The sequence below is a fragment of the Schistocerca serialis genome, chromosome 2 (assembly GCF_023864345.2).
Source record: "Schistocerca serialis cubense isolate TAMUIC-IGC-003099 chromosome 2, iqSchSeri2.2, whole genome shotgun sequence".
NCBI classification, from domain to species: Eukaryota; Metazoa; Arthropoda; class Insecta; order Orthoptera; family Acrididae; genus Schistocerca; species Schistocerca serialis.
In genome coordinates this window covers 448,956,448-448,978,801 of record NC_064639.1, presented here as the reverse complement: position 1 = coordinate 448,978,801, position 22,354 = coordinate 448,956,448, and the positions used below count along the sequence as shown (strand labels likewise).

Here is a 22,354-nt window from a genome sequence, read left to right as displayed (position 1 = left end):
GTATAGGTAGGTGACATCAAACACTGCTGAACTTTGCGAATGTCAATATACTGTTTAAAGTTCTGATTTGAGTATTAAGAAACTTGAAAAGGCTTCACAAAAAAGTGAAAATTGCTGATATTTTTGGCAATGTCTATAGTCTTCTATATTTTTATCTATAAATGAGATGTGCTAATTTTCCAGAAAGATTTAGTAATAAACTTCTAAAAAACCAAGCTGTCACTATGAACGTTAATGATGGTGTTAGACCTTCTCTAGATGTTCTCCTTTCAATGCAAGACATTTTTCAGAATGATAGATGACTTGACTGAGACCTTGGTTGCATATGTCTTTGTTTTGGCTGTTCAGGAAAAGGTCCTTGTCATCTGTCTGGAAATGCCACACGTGATTTCTTCATCAGGAAAAAGGAATAGATCATTGCTTACGATTTGAGATGAATAGGGGAGTGAAACAAAATTTGAAAGCCTAAAGAAGCAGTATGTGTGTGTCTGTGCCCTGTGCATAGTGTGCTGGGGCATTGTTGTTGAGTAGAAACACACATCTTTGGTCTACTTCCGTCAGTGCTTTGTCCTTATTCTCTCATGTAAGCTCATCACAAAATTTTAGTAGTATGCTCCTGTGACACTTAACCCCCTTACAATATTTATCAGGTGGCATTGCAACATGGCAATCCCAAAAAACCCTGTGCATCATCTTGCCCCATGGTGGTTGTTTCTTTGCCTTTTTCGGTGATTGTGAATTGACATGTAGCCACCGCTTTCTTTGTCGTTTTATCTCATGCTCATAGTGATACTCTCGGCACTTGACTATGGTGATTAGGCAGCTGATGAAGTCATCTGAATTGTCCTAACTCAACTGCAACATTACCACTACTACCTCAGCTTAGCAGGCTTATGAAATGGTGTGAGCAGTTGCGAAACCCTGTGGATAGTGACTTTCAAAACGTCATGCAAGATGTTGTAAACTGATCCATGATTGATTTTCAGTTTTTCCATTATTTCTCTCGATAGTGATGCAGTTGTCTGCAAGTACCAGGGTCTCCACTTCTCTTATGATTATTAGTTCTTCACAAAGAGATGGTCTGCTGCTTGGTTCTTCATCATTCATCCTTGTTTGATCAGAATGGAAGTGTCTGTACTGCCTAACCACTGTGTCGTATAATGATGCTTTGTTGCTGTGCTCTTCCACCAGTGCAGTCAGGATTATAATGTTGTTGTTCCCCTTGAAATGCAAAACGGATTAATACACAATAATCCACTTCATACAGATTGCACAATTTTGTTTTACCTCATATACCAGTGTTCTACAGTATTCTGGCATGGGGCTTGCAATTTGTACCAAACATGTATCTGCCAACTAATAATAAATTAAGTATATAACTTTAGTTACTTATTTAAATTTTTTTTGGAGCAACCATTAGAGCTTTCCGGCCAGCATCGAGCAGTATGCATTTGTGAACATCAAGGTACTACAAGAATTGATGCAGTGGATTAAATAGAAATGTTCTGGCCATAGGGGCAAATGCCCAGCTTCTATGAAGAAAGTTGACATGAGCCCCACATAATTGTAAAACTCCAGTAATACTGTTTTTATATAATTAATCATCCTCCTGCTGAGCTAGTGGTGATATTGAAGGATATCAGAAGAATTTGAATTGTTAGAAAATTGCAAAACTTCCCCTTTTGTAAATTTATGACATATTATCAAATGCTCTAGTTTGCATGTATTGTGTTGTATATTATCTGTTACAGGGTCATCTGGAAGATCATGGGCCCTTTAAGAGCCTCAGTACACTGAGGGACTATAAAGCGCATTTGGCAGTATTTCTAAACTATTTACGTTCTAACAGTGATTGTTCAAGCCTGGTAAGTCTTAAATTGTAATAAATAAGGTGTAAGTTACTCCCTAATCTTTCTTACTCTCCTACAGATTACAACAGTGACTGAAATACTACAAAGTGAGACATTGTTTATAGAAAGTGTTGTATCTATTTCCTGGAAACAGTCAAAGTTGATGAACTAGTAATCAGATATCCCATTAAGGGATTACAGTTCTCAACACCAACTCTTCGTGTAAGTGGTCTGATATCTGAGCTCTGCTGAATGTTCTTTGGGACACAGATTTTATGAGTACAACAGTTCCACATTGTTCTGTAGTAAATAAAAATATTATGAGGCTGACTTTGAAACTGTGCTGCTCAAATAATTGTAGCCCAGCCTAAAGAATTGCATAATGTGTGATGAGAGCAGCATTGTACTGCATAGTACCTTGAATAAAACTAATGGAACAAAAAGTCTGCTCTGGACTGGTGGAACATCAACAATAACTTTTTCCAGTTTTCTTATTCTCTGTTGTATACCATACACAGAAGAGTATACAGAGTATCCCCTAGCCATACTTACAGTAGCTACACTATTGGCAGCAACAGCATTGGTGTTGTTGATGATGGTTGTGGTAGTTCGTGTGTTTTTTTTTACTCATTATTAATTTTTGCTGTGTTTGATTGGGGAACATTTGTGTACTTGTATCAGCTGAAAATGTGTGATGGAAAATATTTTGACAAGTAAAACAAAATATTATGTAGCAAATTTGTCTTATCCATTCTGTATACTAAACAGCATAATTTTGATTAAAATAGTAGAATGGTTAAATGGAAAATGTGGCCAGTCATTTTATAGTGCTCTGTTATAACTTTTACTTTCCCATTAGCCAGCTTTTCAGCTACTGCTGGCTCATATAACCACCATCTACGGTAGCTCAGAAGCTTGATAACTAGAAAATAAAAGTCTTTTTTAAAAAATATTAGAAAGTGACTGATCACTGTCTTTGGGTGATCTCATCTTCTGTCCTTTTGTTGTATCATTCCAAGGAGCCTTCTCAGATTAAAAAAAGTGGAGGTACAGATGCTTGCCATGTAATTGTTTTTCTTTTGACTCAAGTGACAATATGTGAATACTCGTAACCAACTTACCAGGTTATTTGTTATTTGCAGCTTTTCTATTTGATCACTGATATTTACAAAGAAGGAAATGCCAAAGAAATGAAGAAATGGGCATATGAGATCCATTCGAGTTTCCTTGTACCTAATGCTGTAAGTATCTTATAAATATCTTTTCTGGTTGAATGCACTCTTGGTGACAGTTACCAGATGAAATGATTCTTTAAAAATATTATTTATTTGTTTCATAGCCTCTCACATTAAGCACTGTTGACGAGAATGTGCTGAGGGAGATAGATGAGGTGTTGTTAAAGGAATCTGACAAAGAAGAAATCCTTAGAAAAGTAAGTTCAGTTATCTACAGCTCATATTGTTGTCTATTTGTCTCTCATACCTAAAATAACTATGTTTCACTATAGTGTAAGTTTTTTCAATGGGCAATATTTTCCTAGGTTTTCTGGAAGGCACGACAAAAAGCAAAAGAGGAACTTAATGAGCAGCTGGCAGATTTTCAGCAGAAGAGAACAGCTGGGCTGAGTTCTTTATTTGGAGCACAGGAAACACAGCTCCATGACTGCATTAATGACAGGAACAAGGAGATGGAGATAGCCAAGGAGATACTTCTCTCTATTATGGAATCCTATAAGTGAGTTACAAATTCTGTCCACTTTAAAGATTAAGCATAGTTACATGGATTGAATTTTGCATTACCCTCATTTCCTCATACTCGCTGTTCTATTGTAGATGAATGATGCTTATGTTGAAGAGACAACTGTCAGTTTTTGCTTTATTTACATTCATTTGTTTTTTGTGTGTCCATAATATTGAATACGTAACTGGAACTCCAGGGCTGCAGCAACACCTTTTGTTTTGGAACACAATAATTGCAGTGGAATGACCTTCTTAACATGGGATAAAACGTTATTCATCCAGCATTGACATAACTAAAATGACATACCTACTATTGGTCAGATCGTGAGCTACACCCATGAAGATCCTATCTCACTGACATTTGAAGATAATTTAACATTATCAGATTCTTATATGCTTTTGTTTTTTGAATGTGGGTATTAGTTCCATAACGTACTATGTAAATGCTGTTATTTTCACAAACCAATTTTGAAATCAGCTCTGACTGGGTTCATTGATTTTTCGTAGCTATACTGAGCCGCAGATCCTGCTTAACTGCAGTAATTTTATTTTACAATCCATCAGCTTGGCTAGTCACAATGTCTTTGTTCTCTAAAAACACCGAGTTAGCATATCGTTAGTTATAAACATTGATTCTTTAATTTGAAATATTTTTCACTTACCAGAGACATATGGGCGTATAATATCACGAAATTTCAAACATAAGAACTTTCTATTTATCATCTGCGTAGTATGTTTTCCTCAGAGAGCATAGCTTCTTCCATGCATTTGAATGGTATAGTCTCTGAAACCTAATATCCACCTTTCAGATTATACGCATATTAGGTTTAAATTTTAGGACTCATTACACTGAACTGTTCAGAACATTCTAACTTAAAAAAATTCAGTATCAGTTGACACTTTGAACTGGTTTCGTATCACCAATCAGATTAATTAAGCCCATTTGCTCACTTGCACAAATTTTAAGAAACCAAAGATAACATTTATTTTTTTGTTAGCGTCAATTTGAATCTCATCTTAAATTTTACTTTTTCCAGTACCACTCCTTCAGCGACTCTCTTCATGAAATTTTCAAGCTAAATCAGAACACTGATGTCTTCAAATCAGTTCTTACAACTTCATAAAAGTTTTATTGGAACATAATGGATTGTGCAACTTCGTAACAAGATTGAATTACAACTCTTGACATTTCAAAATCACAAGACCGACTGAAAGTTTTACAATACAAATTATATCTCTTTTTATTCATTGTTAAAAAAGAGGCATAGCAGGAACTTGAAACTCTTATCATCTTCCTCACCCCCTCTGGCTGTGAATCTGATGACGGATATGCCAGCTGACATTAACCTCTCTCTCGGATATGATGACTGCCATCACTGCCAGTGTCTTGCCCTGCTGCTCATGGAACAAAATAAAACAACACCTATTGTGTTTAAATGCAAATGGTACCAATTAGGCAATGTAAGATTGTGAGTCACAATTACTATAAAATGGGAATTCAACTTAACATGTATTGTTGCTACTGGAAAGATCAGTAATAATACAGATGAATATTTCATACCACTGCATAGTTCATACTAAGTCATCAGCAAGCTGTTTCGTGCATTGTTGTAAGTTGCAGGAATTTTATGGAATGTGGAGAATGAATTCTGTTCCTAGGGTTACTAGTAAATCTTTTATTCTTGTATGTAGTATGTTGCTGTGAACTTACTGTCTGTCAGGTCCGAGTGCGTGATATTCAAATTAGATGGAAAATTTTTTGGTCACTGACTCATCAAAAATATGGTGTAGAGGTGCACAATTAACTTGCAATGTGGTGGTGGTGGCGGCGGCGACAGTCTTCAGTCCAAAGATTGATTTGATGTGCTCTCTGCAGTAATCTGTCCTCCCAGGCCTCCTCACATCTGCATAACTTCTGCGACCTACATCCATTTTAACCAGTGTACTATATTTGAGCATTGGTCTGCCACAGTTTTTATTTTCAACACTTCCTTCCATTTCTATTTCCAGATCAACTGTTCCTTGATACTTTCAAATGTGTTGTATTGGCCAGTCTCTTCAGTCAGACAAGTCTTTTCTCTTGCTTTAATCGGAGTCTCTTAGTCATTTGATCAACCTTTCTGATATTCGACATTCTTCTGTAAAACTACATTTCAAAACCTTCTATTCTTGTATATACTGTTCGTACCTTGTTTTACTTCTGCACAAATCTAGAGTACAGACAAATAAATGCAGAAAATACTTCATAATACTTAAATTAATAATAGAAATTAACTTATATATCTCTTTTAGAAGATTTTTTTCATTCTGTTGCAAGCCTGCATTTTGTATTTCATTGGCTGCTTACATTATTAGTTAACTTCTCACCTCAGTATCAAAGCAGGTTTACTACTTACAGTGTCTTACTTCCTAATCCAATTCCCTCAGCATCATTCAATTTAATTTGACTACATTCTGTTATCCTTGTTTTACTTTTGTTGATGTTCATTGTACAAACTCTTTGTAAGATATTATTTATCATGTTAAACTCATCTTCCTAATCCTTTTACAACCCTGACGGAATCACAATATCTAGGCAAACCTCGAAGTTTTTATTTCTTCTCTCTGAACTTTTATTCATTTTCAAAATTTGTTGCTGGTTTTCTTTACTGTTTGCTCACTGTGCAGAGTGAATAATGCAGGGAATGCGTAAAATCTTGTCTCATTTCTATCTCAGTTTTTGCCTATTTTAGTGCTTCTTGCAACTGCAGTCCCTTTTTTGTACAAGTTTTAAATAATCTTTCGCTCCCTGTATTTTATCCCTGCTATCTCCTGACTGCAAAGAGTAAATTCCTGTCAATAAAGTCAAGAGGTTCCTCTAATACTGCAAATGCTATAAATATAGATTTGCTATTTTTCAGTCTGTCTTCCTTGGTTGTACTTGCTAAGAGTATTGCTGATGACGTGTTTCAGTTTTTTCCATAACTCTTCTGTGTAATATTTGAAATAAATGCTGTCAATCCATTTTTACATGGACTGTTAGTGACTGTTTATCAACTAAAAAAATCAAATACTACTATCGACTTTTTGATAAACCTGTCACTGGTGGTAACCATTATCATTGTAATATCATCATGTTCACTAATCTGAGTCTCTTTCATGAGATTCTCGAAAAGAACAAGTCTTTATGCAAATGAGAGCTGTATAAATTATTTCTCTCTTCACCTAATGGAGCAGTATGACTACCGAATGCATCCAATTTCTGAATGACTATACAACGGATCTGTTCAAATCAGGCAGTTTCTAGAAACATCCTTTGATTAATCTGAGTCCATTAACGCTGGCTATTCTTATCCACATGAGTATGTAGTCAGATAGATTTTTAATTATACTAGATCTAATATAAGGAAAGTGTGGAGAAAATGCCTGACGACAGGCCTGCCCCATTTAAAAAAGAATGACCCTCTGGATTGTGATAATTATAGAGGAATTTCCCGCCTTAAAGTAATCTACAGAAACCTATCACAGTGTCTTCTCAAGAGAGTGACACCACTAGCTGAAGAAATTATAGATGACTATCAGTGTGCTTTTAGGAGAGACAGGTCAACTATTGATCAAATCTTTACACTCTGATAGATAACTAAGAAAACGTGGGAACATAACGTTGATATCCACATGGTATTTGTTGACTTCAAAAAAGCTGAAGACAGCATACACAGGAGCACAATAAGCAGGGTTCTCAAAGAGTTTCAGTTTCCTGGAAAATTAATATGCCTAGTACAGATGTGCTTGGAGGAAATGTATTGCAAAGTAAAGACCAAGACAGGAGTGTCAAAGGAGTTTGAAGTCAGAACAGGCCTTAGACAAGGAGATGCTTTATCTCCAATACTTTTCAAACTGGTTTTAGAAAAGATAGGTAGAGAACACCAAAAAGTAAACCCAGTTAGATTAAAGATGGGTAGGAATAAAATACATGATATTGTCCTAATAAGTGGGAACAAAGAAGAACTACAATTCATGACAAGTTCCTACAGAAACATTGGAAGGAAAGCAGGATTAGAAATTAATAAGAAAAAAACAGGGTACCTGATTGTGAGCAAGGCACCCAATGATGGTGGTCCATTGACAGTTGATGATCTCACTTTTAAAAGAGTAGACACCTTCAAATATTTGGGGACCATCATCAATGAACAGAATAAAATGGCAATTGATAGTAAAGCAAGGATAGCAGCTGCGAATAAAGCTTATTTTGGTCTACGAGATGTGTTATCCAGCAGTGCTGTTTCCAGAAGCTTCAAGCTAAGGGTATATCAGAGTGTAATTCTGCCAGTAGCTCTTTGTGGGTCAGAAAGCTTCACATTTTTGAAAGGAAAATATTAAGGAAAATTTTTAGACCAAAGAGAGACCCAGAAACTCAGGAGTGGAGAGTACTTAAAAACCAGAAACTGAAGGATCTATATCAACAGTCTGACATTAGCCAAAGGATGAAGAGGAGGAGACTGATGTGGGCTGGACATATAATTAGGATGGAGGAGGAACGACTACCTAAAGTAGCACTCTCTGGATCCATAGGGTGGCAGAAGGAAGTGAGGAAGGCTATGAACCAGATGGAATGATGACATCGACAAGAATGCAGTGGCAATGGGCTTGAGTAAAGGAAAATTGACTACAAAAGCCAGGAACAGAGATCACTGGAAGGGGAATGTGGAGAACATGTATGGTCTCCAAGGCCCAAGCAACAATTAAGAAGAAGAAGACTAGATGTAATATTCTGCTAATTTTTTTTATAAACCCTTCTCCACCATTAGTGTCTAATTTATCTTCCTGATATATCTGTAACCTTCATTCTTCAAATTTCCCCACTTTGCACTTTTATGTTTCAACCAGCAGCCATTGTGGGTATAATGTGAGTATGACTATATTGCTACAATTAATGTAATAAAAAAAAAGGGACTCTATAGTCCATTAATACTCAAGAGTTCACTAGAAGAGGGCAGGGACCATACAGTGCTTCACGTCTGTTCATACATTAAAAAGACAACTTCTACTCTCAGTGACTCCCATAGCTATTTCATCTATATTTTGTTTGTCCACTATCATTAATTTATTGCCAAACAATCTCTTTCGTCAATGCGGATTACGTAAGTTAGTACGGATATTTGACTTCTGTGCTTTCTGTTGACATTGTGTCTTCTCCATTGATCAACAAATCATTTTAATCATAATTGTAATGAAAAGGTTTATATTTTATTATTGTTATTTAGACCCAGAACATAGTTTCCAAGCAGCATTTAAATATGAAAAAATCTTTGTGACCCTTTGATCCTTTGTATATTCACTATCTACAGATATATTGTCTCATCTCGATTATCCTGTCTTTGTTTCTTTTCATTTAATTCATTTTGCTTGTCATATTCATACATGAATGGGCAGTAGCTAAAAATTCCAGAACAATGACACAGTGTGTTTAGGTTAAGTGGTATAGTCGTTGGGAAAGGTACAGCAATGTCTAAATTTTTGTTGTATGTGCAGTGACTTCACAGCTGTAAATTTTGGAGAAATAAACAGCACTCTCAATAAGCAGTTTTAATACTGTCTGTCCTACATCATCACCTTAATTCTGCAGGGTATTACCCTGTTATACCCTTAAAATATACTTATTGCTGCATAGGCTAGCTCTGTTTCCTGAAAGATAAGTAACAATTTTCATAAAGTTTTAAAAACTGAATGTTCTTTTGTTCAGCTGCTTACATGTGTGTCCGTGTGATTGTGTGTGTGTCTGTATGTGTGTGGGTGCTCCCCCCCCCCCCACACACACACACACAAAACCTGGAAAGATGATGTTGATTTTAATCTGATGATGGAATATGCCACCTGGGGGATAGTAGATGGGCACTGATAATGGTTTTAACGTCATCCGTCAACAGATATAGACTCAGATCACAATATAGTAGTGATGAAGAGTAGTCTGAAGTTCAAGACATTAGTCAGGAAGAATCAATACGCCAAGAAGTGGGATGCGGAAGTACTAAGGAATGACGAGATACATTTGAAGTTCTCTAAAGCTATAGACACAGCAATAAGGAATAGCGCAGTAGGCAGTACAGTTGAAGAGGAATGGACATCTCTAAAAAGGGCCATCAGAGAAGTTGGGAAGGAAAACATAGGTACAAAGAAGGTAGCTGCGAAGGAACCATGGGTAACAGAAGAAATACTTCAGTTGATTGATGAAAGGAGGGAATACAAACATGTTCCGGGAAAATCAGGAATACAGAAATACAGGTCACTGAGGAATGAAATAAATAGGAAGTGCAGGGAAGCTAAGACGAAATGGCTGCAGGAAAAATGTGAAGACATTGAAAAAGATATGATTGTCGGAAGGACAGACTCAGCATACAGGAAAGCCAAAACAACCTTTGGTGACATTAAAAGCAACGGTGGTAACATTAAGAGTGCAACGGGAATTCCACTGTTAAATGTAGAGGAGAGAGCGAATAGGTGGAAAGAATACATTGAAAGCCTCTATGAGGGTGAAGATTTGTCTGATGTGATAGAAGAAGAAACAGGAGTCGATTTAGAAGAGATAGGGGATCCAGTATTAGAATCAGAATTTAAAAGAGCTTTGGAGGACTTACGGTCAAATAAGACAGAAGGGATAGATAACATTCCATCAGAATTTCTAAAATAATTGGGGGAAGTGGCAACAAAACGACTATTCATGTTGGTGTGTAGAATATATGAGTCTGGCGACATACCATCTGACTTTCGGAAAAGCATCATCCACACAATTCCGAAGACGGCAAGAGCAGACAAGTGCGAGAATTATCGCACAATCAGCTTAACAGCTCATGCATCGAAGCTGCTTACAAGAATAATATACAGAAGAATGGAAAAGAAAATTGAGAATGCGCTAGGTGACGATCAGTTTGGCTTTAGGAAAAGTAAAGGGACGAGAGAGGAAATTCTGATGTTACGGCTAATAATGGAAGCAAGGCTAAAGAAAAATAAGCCACTTTCATAGGATTTGTCGACCCGGAAAAAGCGTTCGACAACATAAAATGGTGCAAGCTGTTCGAGATTCTGAAAAAAGTAGCGGTAAGCTATAGGGAGAGATGGGTCATATACAATATGTACAACAACCAAGAGGGAATAATTAGAGTGGACGATGAAGAACGAAGTGCCGTATTAAGAAGGGTGTAAGACAAGGCTGTAGCCTTTTGCCCCTACTCTTCAATCTGTACATCGAGGAAGCAATGATGGAAATAAAAGAAAGGTTCAGGAGTGGAATTAAAATACAAGGTGAAAGGATATCAGTGATACGATTCGCTGATGACATTGCTGTCCTGAGTGAAAGTGAAGAAGAATTAATTGATCTGCTGAACGGAATGAACAGTCTAATGAGTACACAGTACGGTTTGAGAGTAAATCGGAGAAAGACGAAGGTAATGAGAAGTAGTAGAAATGAGAACAGCGAGAAACTTAACATCAGGATTGATGGTCACGAAGTCAATGAAGTTAAGGAATTCTGCTACCTAGGCAGTAAAATAACCAATGACGGACGGAGCAAGGAGGACATCAAAAGCAGACTTGCTATGGCAAAAAAGGCATTTCTGGCCAAGAGAAGTCTACTAATATCAAATACCGGCCTTAATTTGAGGAAGAAATTTCTGAGGATGTACGTCTGTAGTACAGCATTGTATGGTAGTGAAACATGGACTGTGGGAAAACCGGAACAGAAGAGAATCGAAGCATTTGAGATGTGGTGCTATAGATGAATGTTGAAAATTAGGTGGACTGATAAGGTAAGGAATGAGGAGGTTCTACGCAGAATCGGAGAGGAAAGGAATATGTGGAAAACACTGATAAGGAGAAGGGACGGGATGATAGGACATCTGCTAAGACATGAGGGAATGACTTCCATGGTACTAGAGGGAGCTGTAGAGGGCAAAAACTGTAGAGGAAGACAGAGATTGGAATACGTCAAGCAAATAATTGAGGACGTAGGTTGCAAGTGCTACTCTGAGATGAAGAGGTTAGCACAGGAAAGGAATTTGTGGCGGGCTGCATCAAACCAGTCAGCAGACTGATGACCAAAAAAAAAAAAAACCCATCTTAGCAGAAAATGTAGAATCATAAATTTGTAGATGGATTTTTGAGATGATACACATTGTCATTATATGAATTACTGCTCATAAGTTGTTCTCTTTAAAGCCAAGCATTATTTCTGGCATTAATTTTTTAATAGTAAGAGAAAACATTTTGATGTGTATACAAGGTGAAATTTTTCTTTGCAGAGAGGACCTAGAGAAGGATAATGTGGACAATCGACGTTTCACAATGGCTGCTGCAATGGCAACAGTTATGACCAAAGTATTTATGCTTCGTGGACCACATTTAAGCCCTCTCCTGGAGAGATGCCCAACATTTGTTTCAAAAGACAAGTCACTGAAATCAAGACTGATAGGAAAGTCAAGGAAGGTACCTACCCTTTTTGGATTAAGCATATATGTGATATTATTGATATTTCAGACATAAATTTTTCAGATCATATCCCATATGTTCATGAAATTTATAGGAGATTTTATATTTGTAAGTATTGTATGGTTCAGTTAAACTCCTTGTTGTAGGAAATACATTGTTCTTTAGTTTTGGTATTACATTCTCGTACCAATGAAATTGAAAACATTTAGCGAAGGAGTTGATGAGCTTTGCTTATTCAGTCTCTTACAATGTTCTCCATTCAGGTTTCACATGTGTATGTAGTGCAAGGGGAGCTGTTCGTATTGGATAGTTTGTGGTTTTCTGTCAGACAATGTTTTACATTTATACACTACTGCTTTTTGCAGCAACTTGGAAGCATTTGACGTGCCCTATTTGTTGTACATACACTAAGTCTGTCTGTAAAAGTAAAAGCAGATTTCTGTGTTTAGTGAGTTTTCTGTATTGATATGAAATTTTTGAATCTGCAGCTTTTATCAACACATCTACTTTCAGTATTTATATCTTGACTCACATTAAACTGTGGGCATGGAACAGCATCCATACTATTAATGATTGGTGGTAACCATTTCAGTTGTATAATTACACACTAATTTTGCTATTGTGTTATGACAAGCTTTGTTCATTAAACATCTTCAGGTTGCCTGCAATTAAACAAAATAGAAAATTAGGCTCAAACTACAGGTGACACTCACTGATAACAGCTTTACACTAAATCATCACTGAGCTGTGCTTCAGTCATGGTACAAATGGTCCTGTTATCATATGTAATCTCAAAGACCAAACCAAAAACACTGATCATAAACATTCTGCTGACTGCCTGGAAGAAGAACAGCAAGCACTCATGGCATGCTGCACACAGTAAACTGCCCAGACAGGACTGCTCCCTGGCAGAGGCAAACATATAAACATAGTAGTGGCCTTTGTTGAATAAAATAGTCAACTCTGTGATCAAAATAATAGCCAGCAATGAAAAAACCATAAATACAAAACTGGTATTGGAGAGTGCACAATTAATCCAAACATATGAAAAATACAATCGAATGAAAGTTAACAACACACTTACACATGATAACAAGGGAACAGTTGACAGACTACATCATCATTGGAAAGCTATGGCAGTAAGTGGATAAATATAAAATACAGTTACAAAATAATTATGTCAAACATATCAGGAACAGTAATTGTGATCTCACTGAACAATCATAACTAATTAATGACATAGTTACCGTAGACACAGTGTCCTTGAAAATGTAAAAGAGCTGATGTAACCAAACAGGCGGTTACTGTTCATAGGTAATAAAAATGCAAGTGAGCGGTGTTAAATTAGCAATAATATACAGTGGGAGAGAGCAAGCACCAGATTTTAACACAAAACTGTATCGTTGTTAGGTTGTTAATGCCACACAACTTATTATGTAATTGATTGTGAAGTAATTGTGTAGAATACAGTAGGGCCAAGAATTGTGATGAAACACAGTGCTCTTGCATACAGAATGACAGTAGTTACAACAAACAGTGTCTTCTCATTAATTGTTTCAATAATTGAAAATAATTGAACTGGGTAGTTCTTGTGCATTGCTAATGAACTAAAAGTGAGCTGCACAGAATGTGCTACATGTTTGTACAATAAAACAACTGATGCCCAAGCTTACACAGACTTAGATTGATAAATTAGTGAGTAACTGGTTATACAATGATGAATCAATTGCAACGTAACAACAATACAGTAAATGTGCTCACAAAAAGTGAATAAAGGCAGTTATAAGAAAATGTATTGTCATTGAAAATGTGGAAAGATGAAATAACTAAACTGGATAGTGTGTCATGTATGGACAAATAAAATTTAGCTGTGTGAGACTTGCTACTATTACGTACAAGCACAGAATGTATGAAGTGTAATAACCACTACGCAGTTAATCTAAACACTGGAAAAACAGGTATGAACATAAGTTTAGAAGACAACTGTGCACAATAACAATGGGACAGGTGACATTGCTTACACCAAACTGTGTCATCATAATCACATTATTCCACATAATGGTGATGCAACTATCAGCTAATGTTTTTACATCAATATCTTTTATTTTATCTTTGTCTTACTATCTATTTAATGATGATACAGCTTTGTGCAACCGCTTGTTATTTCTTCTTTTATTGCACATAATAGTAGCAAATATAACACAGGTAGATTTTAGTTGTCAACATGAAACTGAAATTATCCAGTTTAGCTATTTTTGCTTTCTACATTTTCAGTGACAAGATGTTTTTTTGTAATCACCTTTATTCATTGCTCATGGTTGTTTATGTGAACATATTTACTGTCTTTTAGTATGTGATACACAATTACTTCATACTCATTTGTGTAATCACTTACTGTTTCATATGTCTAATAGTGCTGCATCTTTGTGTAAGCTTTAGCGTGTGTTCTTTTATTGTACAGATACATGCTGAATTCAGCACAACTCTCTTTTATTTTGTTAGTAAGCTTTAGCGTGTGTTCTTTTATTGTACAGATACATGCTGAATTCAGCACAACTCTCTTTTATTTTGTTAGTAACACACAAAAACGAAGCATTTGATATTTTTAATTCTTTTACATGTTCAGGGATGACACATTATGTCATAATTCCTGTAGTCTATATTCGTGGTCATGATCAATTCAGTTTTGAAAAAGAATAGCAGCCTAGGATTGTTACAACCTGAATGTGATGACATGAAAACTTATTATATATTGCTGAAAGATGATTAGTTTACTCTGCCTGTAGGTCGAGCAATGTATCCATTGAAGAAAGAGGGAAAAAAATGGGCAAGGAAGGGGTGAAAGGAAATTTATTTTTAGTATTGTAGCAGTGTTTAGAGTTTTTATCTGTGTAGCCTGTCAGTGATGTGCTGTTTAAAATATAACTGGTCAGTATAGTCTGTACAGAATCAAAATGGACTTATTTTGAAAAAGAAGTTGATGTTGATGCTTTCAAATGTTATTGAGCTTATTCAGAAATTTGCCGTTTGAGGCTCAGTTGGTTTCTGCTTCGTTATATATTTCATGCAGGGATTGTGGAATAAAGTAAGACAGTGTATGCTGCTTGAGAGGCATGCTAATTTTTCTCTCACTTCATCCACAAACAGGATAGACGGGAGTAGTCCAATTATAGTAATATGTAGCCTCTGACATAAACAGTAGTGTTTGCACAATGTATATGGAGATGGAAACAACCTAAAACTTCACTGTAAAGTGAAAGTGAGAAATTTTCATGAATGCTATTCATTGTTATGAAGGTTGATTGATTGATTGATTTATTGAGCACCCGTTTTATCATGTACAATGATATGGGATTTGTCGTATGTTACATACAGAAAAAATATGAATAACAACATATTATATGTAGAGCATTTCAGTTACTGTTTTCAGTTTTACACAGTTTCGTATTTTGTTAAGTTGCTTGTCTGTAAATTTGATCATTTAATTGGTGGCAGAACCTTCATTTGTGTTTGTGATTGTTTTTATTTGTTGTTTCATTTTAGTATGCCAATGCAATAATGTTTTCCTCACCTTGCAGTTGACAATCAGAGGACATCACTTTGTTGCTCATCAGTATTACACTGTTACACGATGTAATGCATGTGATAATATCATTGGGGGTATTGGTCCCCAGGGTTACCAGTGTACAGGTAAGAGCATTAGGTACTAAACATCCTACATTGTAATTTCATTCGATTGTTTGATTCATTTATTGATATACTACTTATTTCTGCTAAACATGTTCGCTTCATACGCTTTTCCAACTATCTGCAATGTTCATATTTAAAGATCTATTTTGTTGTTGAGAGAGTTATCCATACATACCTGATTTTCACATACATTTCGAGTAATTCAACAGGACATTTTTACACTAATATTATTCTATGTGGTTTGGTAGTTGTTGCAGAAATGTAGAGAGAGAGAGAGAGAGATCAATACCACATTTTGGAGGACAATTAAAATGGAATTAAATAAAGAGTATAAAAAATTATTTCACATACAGAAAGTATTTACCACAAATTGTGGTCATCTCTTGAGATCCCTTATTTCATTTTGTTTATTTATGATCTTTCTTTGTCATCCCCTTCATGAGAGTACAGTTCTCGTGTGTGGTGTTTTACATTGCAATAAAGAAGTCTTTACTGTTAAAATATGTGGCTACATATTGTGTGTAAAGACAATACTGGTCACACCTTTGTTTCTTGTAGTTTTGTAAATGCTTTTTCAATTTCTGTCCTTATTGCTAATCTGATTCAAAGGTATAGTAAGTATTATTAGTGCTGTTTGAGTTCATGCTGGTACTTGTATGATCTGATCATTTGTAATGCACTTATAAGAAATGGCACAAAATAGTTGGTACACAGTCAGTTTTGCTGTCTTATCTACAAGCACTGCAAAATGTGATCACCACCAGTATTTTGTAGAGAGAGAGAGAGAGAGAGAGAGAGAGAGAGCGCACTGGTGAATGCATGTGTGCATTGTGCAAAATACCGCCTCCCCCTCCTGGCCCCCCAACCCCCACCGATGAGGTGAGGGGGCACAGTGACTAGCACACTGGACTCACATTCGGGAGGACAGTGGTTCAATCCTGCATCCAGCCATCCTGATTTAGGTTTTCCGTGATTTCCTTAAATCACTCCAGGAAAATGCCGAGATGGTTCCTTTGAATGGGCCCGGCTGACTTCCTTTCTCGTCCTTCACTAACCCGATGAGACTTATGCCCCCCCCCTCCCACTCTCTCTCTCTCTCTCTCTCTCTCTCTCTCTCTCTAAAGCAGAGTGGCGGCGCAAGTAGCTGTTGTAGCAGTAACAAGGCACAGAAAGCCCCACTGTACACTTCCATATCAACAGCTATCATTTCTCTAAAACCTCGTTTTCCTGATGTGAATAACAGGTTAGGCTATAGACTAGAAAAAATTTACTTGCATGCCACATTTATATTAAACACCGTTATATTACACACAATGAGTTGAATTGCATGACGTAGGTTCCATAATTGTTTATATGAGGTAGTAGTTGTTTTTGTTTAATTTTGTCATCATTTTTGCTGTGACTTGGGTATTATTTTCATTTAAATTCTCACCACTGCAGTCATCTTATTTTTTCTATTATCAGTCCTGTCATTGCACTTCTTCACTGGTTTCCCAAATATTCAGGACTACCAGTACCTTGGTTTGGCACACATTAAATACAAATGAGATTGGATTGGATTGGATTGGATTGGATTGGATTGTTTGGGAGAGGAGACCAGACAGCGAGGTCTCATCGGATTAGGGGAGGACGGGGAAGGAAGCCGGCTGTGCCCATTCAAAGGAACCATCCCGGCATTTGCCTGGAGCGATTTAGGGAAATCACGGAAAACCTAAATAAGGATGGCTGGACACGGGATTGATCGTCGTCCTCCCGAATGCAAGTCCAGTGTGCTAGCAGAAATGAGATTCATACACTCCTGGAAATTGAAATAAGAACACCGTGAATTCATTGTCCCAGGAAGGGGAAACTTTATTGACGCATTCCTGGGGTCAGATACATCACATGATCACACTGACAGAACCACAGGCACATAGATACAGGCAACAGAGCATGCACAATGTCGGCACTAGTACAGTGTATATCCACTTTTACAGTGTATATCCACTTTTCGCAGCAATGCAGGCTGCTATTCTCCCATGGAGACGATCGTAGAGATGCTGGATGTAGTCCTGTGGAACGGCTTGCCATGCCATTTCCACCTGGCGCCTCAGTTGGACCAGCGTTCGTGCTGGACGTGCAGACCGCGTGAGACGACGCTTCATCCAGTCCCAAACATGCTCAATTGGGGACAGATCCGGAGATCTTGCTGGCCAGGGTAGTTGACTTACACCTTCTAGAGCACGTTGAGTGGCACGGGATACATGCGGATGTGCATTGTCCTGTTGGAACAGCAAGTTCCCTTGCCGGTCTAGGAATGGTAGAACGATGGGTTCGATGACGGTTTGGATGTACCGTGCACTATTCAGTGTTCCCTCGACGATCACCAGTGGTGTACGGCCAGTGTAGGATATCGCTCCCCACACCATGGTGCCGGGTGTTGGCCCTGTGTGCCTCGGTCGTATGCAGTCCTGATTGTGGCGCTCACCTGCACGGCGCCAAACACGCATACGACCATCATTGGCACCAAGGCAGAAGCGACTCTCATCGCTGAAGACGACACGTCTCCATTCGTCCCTCCATTCATGCCTGTCGCGACACCACTGGAGGCAGGCTGCACGATGTTGGGGCGTGAGCGGAAGACGGCCTAACGGTGTGCGGGACCATAGCCCAGCTTCATGGAGACGGTTACGAATGGTCCTCGCTGATACCCCAGGAGCAACAGTGTCCCTAATTTGCTGGGAAGTGGCGGTGCGGTCCCCTACGGCACTGCGTAGGATCCTACGGTCTTGGCGTGCATCCGTGCGTCGCTGCGGTCCGGTCCCAGGTCGACGGGCACGTGAACCTTCCGCCGACCACTGGCGACAACATCGATGTACTGTGGAGACCTCACGCCCCACGTGTTGAGCAATTCGGCGGTACGTCCACCCGGCCTCCCGCATGCCCACTATACGCCCTCGCTCAAAGTCCGTCAACTGCACATACGGTTCGCGTCCACGCTGTCGCGGCATGCTACCAGTGTTAAAGACTGCGATGGAGCTCCGTATGCCACGGCAAACCGGCTGACACTGACGGCGGCGGTGCACAAATGCTGCGCAGCTAGCGCCATTCGACGGCCAACAGCGCGGTTCCTGGTGTGTCCGCTGTGCGTGTGATCATTGCTTGTACAGCCCTCTCGCGGTGTCCAGAGCAAGTATGGTGGGTCTGACACACCGGTGTCAATGTGTTCTTTTTTCCATTTCCAGGAGTGTATAATTTGCAGAATTATCTACAGAGTAGATTCTTTAAGTATTTAGTACTATTTAAAAATCTTCCGATATCTGAATGCTGTCTTGGAAACTTGATATCAGCAAATGTGGGACAAGTGAGGTAATAAAGTCATTAATAAAATGGAATTGTTTTTGAGAAATGTCAATCTCGAGTCAATATCTATTTGTACTGATTACATTTCTGATGGTTTTTCCCTCCAAGAGAAACTGAGCTGAGCACTAGGATTGACACCAAAAAGATTGTTTTGGGGTTCGTTATTTCCCCAGTCTGTTAAACTGAATGTGTGCTAATTTTCCCGTAAATATGCTTTTAAAATGAAATTTTTCAATCTCAGTAGGAATCACATTAAATTTAGGAAATTTATATTAAAACTGAGTTTATGATAAAGCTTTATTTGAAAGAAATTGCTTTTCTGGCTGTAGTTGACCAGCTAAAAACTAGCTTTCCTTTATTTCTTTTCCACAAAATGGAGCCAGGCAATTGTGTAGTTGTTATAAAAGATACATATTCTCCAGTGGAATGGTCAGTGAATGGTAGAGAAGAAACACCTACACCCACATCCACACCCGCACTCCACAAGTCACCATGTGGTGCATTGCAGAGGGTACCTTGTATAACTACTAGTCATTTCCTTTCCTGTTTATTTGCATGTGGACTGAGGGAAGCAAGACAGACCATACTCCTCCATTCGAGCCCAGATTTCTTTTGACCTGTCTTTGCAGTCCTCGCACAAAACATTTGTTGCTGGGAGTAGGACAGTTCTGCAGCCAGCCAAAAATCCCATTTCTCTAAAGTTCCTCAACAGTGTTTCTTGAAAAGAATGTCTTCTTCCCTAAAGGTGTTCCTACATGAGTCCATGTGGCACTTACATGACACTTGCATATGGATCAAACCTATGTGTAACAAATATAGCAGCATGCCTCTGAATTACTTAGAAATCTTCTTTTAATCTTATGGGAATCCCAAATATTCAAGCAGTACTTGAGTGGCTCACACAAACGATTTGTACGCTGTCTCCTTCGTAGATGAGCTACATTTTTCTAAAACTCTCCCAATAAACTAAAGTCATCCATTCATCTTCCCTACAGCCAATCTTACGTGCTCATTCCACTTCATGTTGGTTTGAAATGTTACTCTTAGATGTTTTAATCAATACGTCTGTGTCAGGCAACATGCTGCTAATACTCTGTTCAAACATCACAGGATTATTTTTCCTGTTTTTCTTTATTAATTTACATTTTTCTAAATTTAGAGCAAGTGGCCACTCGTCACACCATCTAGAAATTTTGTCAAAGTCATTTTGTATCTTCGTACAGTCACTTAATGACGACACCTTCCTGCACACAGCAGCCTCATCAGTAAACAGCTGCAGATTGCTGCTTATGTTGTCCATCCGGTCATTTATTTATGTAGAGATTAAGAGTGACCCTATCATACTTCCTTGGGGCATTCTTGACAATACCTTGTCTCTGAAAAACATTGCCATCAAGGACAACATACTGAGTTCTGTTACTTAAGAAGTCTTCGAGCCACTCGCATATCTAAGAACCTGTTCTGTTTGCTTGTACCTTTATTAACAGTCTGCAGTGGGGCACCTTGTCAAATGCTTCCTGGAAATCTAGGAACATGGAATCTGCCTGTGGCCCTTCATCCATGGTTCACAAACTGTCGTGTGAGAAAAGGGAAAGCTGAGTTTTGCACAAGAGATGCTTTCTAAATCCATTCTGATTCGTAGACAGAAGCTTTTCTGCCTCAAAGAAATTTATTAAAGTAACAGTTAGAATATGGTGAAGAATTCTGCAGCAAACTGATATTAACACATTCGGTTCCCCAGCCCCACCAGGCATGGTAGCTCATAGAACAGCAGACGGCAAATATCACGCCTAACGTGTTCTGACTATCGGTACCATCTAGTCTGTCCAGGTTGGACTTGCATCAGTCCATGCCCGGGCACTCTGTAGTGAACATCAAACAAAAAGTTCCATATTTTATTTTATTTTCTGATGGAGCTGGTAGAATGAGAAGGCCTGGTAAATCACAAGGACAGATTTCACCCTCTCCTCCAGTTGGGTGGAGGGAGGCGGGGGGGGGGGGGGAATGTTAATTGTCAGAGATAAAGTGGAGTATGTAGTGAAAATTCTTTAATAAAATTATGATATGAAATATTAGGTATTAATGCATAGCTTGCTGTGAATGAAGATAATAAAAGACAAAACAAACTGCATGGCATACACATTTTAATTTATACTTAATACAGATTTACTTTCAAAAGGAAATAATTTCCTCTTACATCCATACCTGCTTGGAGATGTGTCTATGAAAATAAAATTTATGTGTGATTATGCTGAAAATAATTATTTTATAGTTAAGAATGATAAATTGAAAACAAATGCACTTACCTGCACAAGTTTTACTACAGAATGGTAGAAAGAGAAAGCAACAGCTCAGTCACAACAGATGTTCACTGCAGAGCGCCCGGGCATGGACTGAGGCAAATCCAACCTGCACAGTAAACAAAACATAGACTAGATGGTGCTGATAGTCAGAATATGGTGGGTATGGTGTCAGCCACCTGCTGTTACCCAAGCTATCATGCCTAGTGGGGCAGGGACACTGAAAGTATTAGGGATACTACTCTGTAAGCTTGCTGGTCTGTTCTTTTACCATTCTTATGTCATGTGTAGCTCTTCATTTCAGTCACTTGGGAGTTTGCACTGGGTGATATATTTACAATACGAGCTAAGTAAGGGGCCAGTGCTGAAGTGTACTCTCTCTGAAATTGAGTTCAAACTTCATCCAGGCTTGATGACTAATTTTTTTCAACTATTTCAGTTCCTTCATAATGCTAGGGATGCCTAATTCTGTGTAATGGTCAAATGATTGTATACTTGTATGATCCTCTTGCATGAACAGTTCCTTAAATGTGAAATTTAAAACTGCAGTTTTCCTTTTGCTTTTGTCTGTTGCCAAACTTGACTGGTTGTTGAGTGACTGGTTAGAAGCCTTTGATCTGTTTAGTGATTTTTACATAGGACCAGAATTGTCTCGGGCTCTTGACAAGATTTTTCACTAAGGCACAACTTTGGAAGTTGTTGTATGTTTCGCTCATTGATATTTTTGTAGATGGATAAATTTCCAATAACTTCCGCGTGTTGGCATTGCCATGTCCCTTTTTAATCCAAGAGAGCAATATATTTTTGCTTCCTGAGCATTTTCCAAATTTGATTCTGAAACATAGTACACATTTTTCAGACTGAATACACGTACTTGGTACGTATTTTCCCAAGGTGTGATTTACAGTCAGTTTTGCCCATAATTCACCTACTAAATGGTGTCCATTCATTGTCTAAGTAGGATGCTAACAAC

The 22,354-nt window shown here is 38.1% G+C and overlaps 1 protein-coding gene across 1 annotated transcript in view; it reads left to right on the top strand.

The window, feature by feature from the left end:
- The window catches only part of LOC126456070 (rho guanine nucleotide exchange factor 12), a 1,154,422-nt gene that overhangs the window by 470,608 nt on the left and 661,460 nt on the right, over nucleotides 1-22,354 (top strand). The window contains exons 11-16 of the mRNA XM_050091825.1: nucleotides 1,752-1,865; nucleotides 2,993-3,091; nucleotides 3,190-3,282; nucleotides 3,391-3,584; nucleotides 11,863-12,046; nucleotides 15,628-15,739. Coding sequence (XP_049947782.1) covers nucleotides 1,752-1,865; nucleotides 2,993-3,091; nucleotides 3,190-3,282; nucleotides 3,391-3,584; nucleotides 11,863-12,046; nucleotides 15,628-15,739 — 796 coding nt within the window. The remainder of the gene's footprint in view (nucleotides 1-1,751; nucleotides 1,866-2,992; nucleotides 3,092-3,189; nucleotides 3,283-3,390; nucleotides 3,585-11,862; nucleotides 12,047-15,627; nucleotides 15,740-22,354) is intronic.